Below are 2,500 nucleotides of genomic sequence, written 5' to 3' on the forward strand. Positions count from 1 at the left end.
TGTACCTCGTGCCCATAACACTATTCGTCTTTTCTCAGTTTACCACACATATACGCCATTTCCTCTCTCATTCATCTTTCATCAGCCTGCAGTTGTCTCTTTATTCCTGTTTTTCATTCCATTTTTCACCCTCACATCAGCTTTTTCTTGGACACTACTCGTATTTTCCTCTCTTTCTTTTTCCACGTATACCATTCCCATCCTATTCCTCCTTCGTCTTCATAATCAGCTTTCCCTTGATGATTCTTTTCCTTTTTCCCTTTTCTTTTCTCGTGTACTTCCATCCCATCTTTCCCTTCCTTGTGTACATACTTCTATCCTGGTCCCTCCCACACCTTTACATCTTCCTCGTCTTTGGTCACCCCTCAGGCCAGTACGGCGGACTCACCCCCATCGACTCCCTGGACTCCCCCTACGCCACGACGCCCAAGAGCTCGGCGGTGCCCTACTCCCCCGAGGGTGAGAGCTTCCCGGCCCACAGCGGCGACTCCTTCTGCGGCTCCGACATCAGCTTCGAGGAGGGGCGCATGGACCAATTTGACGACCAAGGTGAAATGTAAGTCACTCCTGTCGTGTGGTTCGAGTTCATGTTTACGATTTTCTTTGGTCTCTCTGTCTGTTTACCTGTCTGTCTATCTGTCTGTCTAACTATCCATCTCTCTACCGACTTTTGATATGTTTTTATAATTGTGTTATTACTATTTTATTGTTTATATGTTTACTTTTTGTCTTCTCTGTTGTTTTTTCTTTGCCTTTTTTTCGTTGTTGATAAATTTACATATTTTTTGTTGCACTTCTTTATCTTTTATCGTTCTTTTATGTACCTGCTTATCTTTCGTCTTCTGTCATTTGTTTATTCTTTGAGTGCTTCAGCAATGATGTATTTTCATTTTATATATCATGTTTGTTTTGTTACTGGTTGTCTGTTTAATCGTTCACCTACGTAGAGAGGCATAGCTCTTCATTTTTTTCTTATTTTTGTTTTTCGTTTTTGCTCTTGCATTAATTATCTGTATTTTTCTTGTCTTATATTATTTCAATTTTCATTCCTTATATTCGCCTTTATTTATTTATCCTTTCTTTTTACGGCTTACTCAGCTCACTTCCCATTTCGTTCTCGTTTCTTCCCCTGACTAGTAACAATTTGCAAGATGTAGCAAGTAATCTAGCTAGCGTGGCGGGATTGTGGCAAACAGTCGAGACATGAAGTTGTTGAGTGTTGTAAAGTACACTCATTAAAAGAAAACAAAGAATTATTATTGTGGAGCTTAACCCCCCAGGCATCATGAGATCACTGGACGCTCGACTGCTCATTACCATCTTTATCTTGAGCTTCTGTCGTCAGCTGCATACACGGCGACAGCACGCCCGACAGTATCTCTACATAAAACACGTCGGTAGAGTGGATTGGGTTACACAAAGCAGAGCCGAGACTGCTCTCCTCGCTTGATTACATGTATAAACGCGTGAACTTTATATGTAAGAATTTTGTCAATATACATTCGATGTCTTGCGTTTCTTCTGTTATTCTTCAGTAAGTTTGTTTTTCTGTGTGTAACTCTTCTCTGGTGGTAATTAATTTTGTGATGTTGCGGTTGCGTGCCATTTGTAGCCTTACGCTGTATCACAATGTGTACTCCTTCGTGGGCTTGGGTGCATGATGTGTGTGGAGTTGGGTCTCTACCAGTGTGCGTGTGAGGGAGAAAGTACATAATATTCACTAAATACTTACTAGGTGAACACAAGGAGAGGCATTAAGGCGCGGGATCGTTTCAGCGAGTCTAATAATTTTATGCCGATCCCTTTGACAGGTCGTCCGGGGGCAGCGCAGCGCCGCCCCCTAACCAGGCGCCGCCCGACGTGCCGACGATGGTGGGCGTGACGGGCAGCATGTATCCCCAGATCAACCCCATTGACAAGCTCTACCTCATGCAGAACTCCTACTTTGACCACTGACGCCAGCCCCTCTCTCGCCCTCCCGACACCCTCAAGCTGGGAGGTGTTGTCGCTAGTCTGAAGGAGAGTGAGACGCGGGGGCTGCAATCCCAGCTGCCAGAGAGCGCCACACCTGGGGTCCCGGGCTGCCTACCCAGGGTCGGAGCCATGCCTGTGGCGAGCTCCTTACCGAGAATAGGCGGCATTCCCGGGGTGGGTGGCCTTCCTACTTGGGAATTCCCTTTCTAATTTTTGAAACTTAAAAGACAACTCATCCGGCGGCGGGGCGGGGCGAGGCGGGACCGGGCAACTTACTGGCGACTGGACCGAACCACACGTCAGCATCCCCGGCCCTTCTTCCTCCTCCTTCTCCCGGATACTGATGGGTAGACAGAGACAATTACAAGAGACGCCGGAATAGTGAGGCTTTGCTGTCTGCCCGCCGCCGCCGCGCGCCCCACAGCTCGGCACCCCAGCTCGGCGAGGCTCCCGCCGTCACGCCCACCACCGCACGGACGCAACACCGGAGGACCGCGAGCACCATCACACCAACACCGCCTCCACC

At 47.8% G+C, this 2,500-nt stretch overlaps 1 protein-coding gene across 2 annotated transcripts in view; it reads left to right on the top strand.

The window, feature by feature from the left end:
- LOC127007118 (LIM homeobox transcription factor 1-alpha-like) overlaps positions 1-2,500 on the top strand; it is a 53,493-nt gene that overhangs the window by 43,072 nt on the left and 7,921 nt on the right. For both annotated transcript variants that reach the window (XM_050877748.1, XM_050877759.1), the window contains exons 6-7: positions 370-556; positions 1,812-2,500. The exon at positions 1,812-2,500 is cut by the window's right edge and continues 47 nt beyond it. In XM_050877748.1, coding sequence (XP_050733705.1) covers positions 370-556; positions 1,812-1,956 — 332 coding nt within the window. In that variant the 3' untranslated portion in view covers positions 1,957-2,500. The remainder of the gene's footprint in view (positions 1-369; positions 557-1,811) is intronic.

The sequence above is a fragment of the Eriocheir sinensis genome, chromosome 3 (assembly GCF_024679095.1).
Source record: "Eriocheir sinensis breed Jianghai 21 chromosome 3, ASM2467909v1, whole genome shotgun sequence".
NCBI lineage: Eukaryota > Metazoa > Arthropoda > Malacostraca > Decapoda > Varunidae > Eriocheir > Eriocheir sinensis.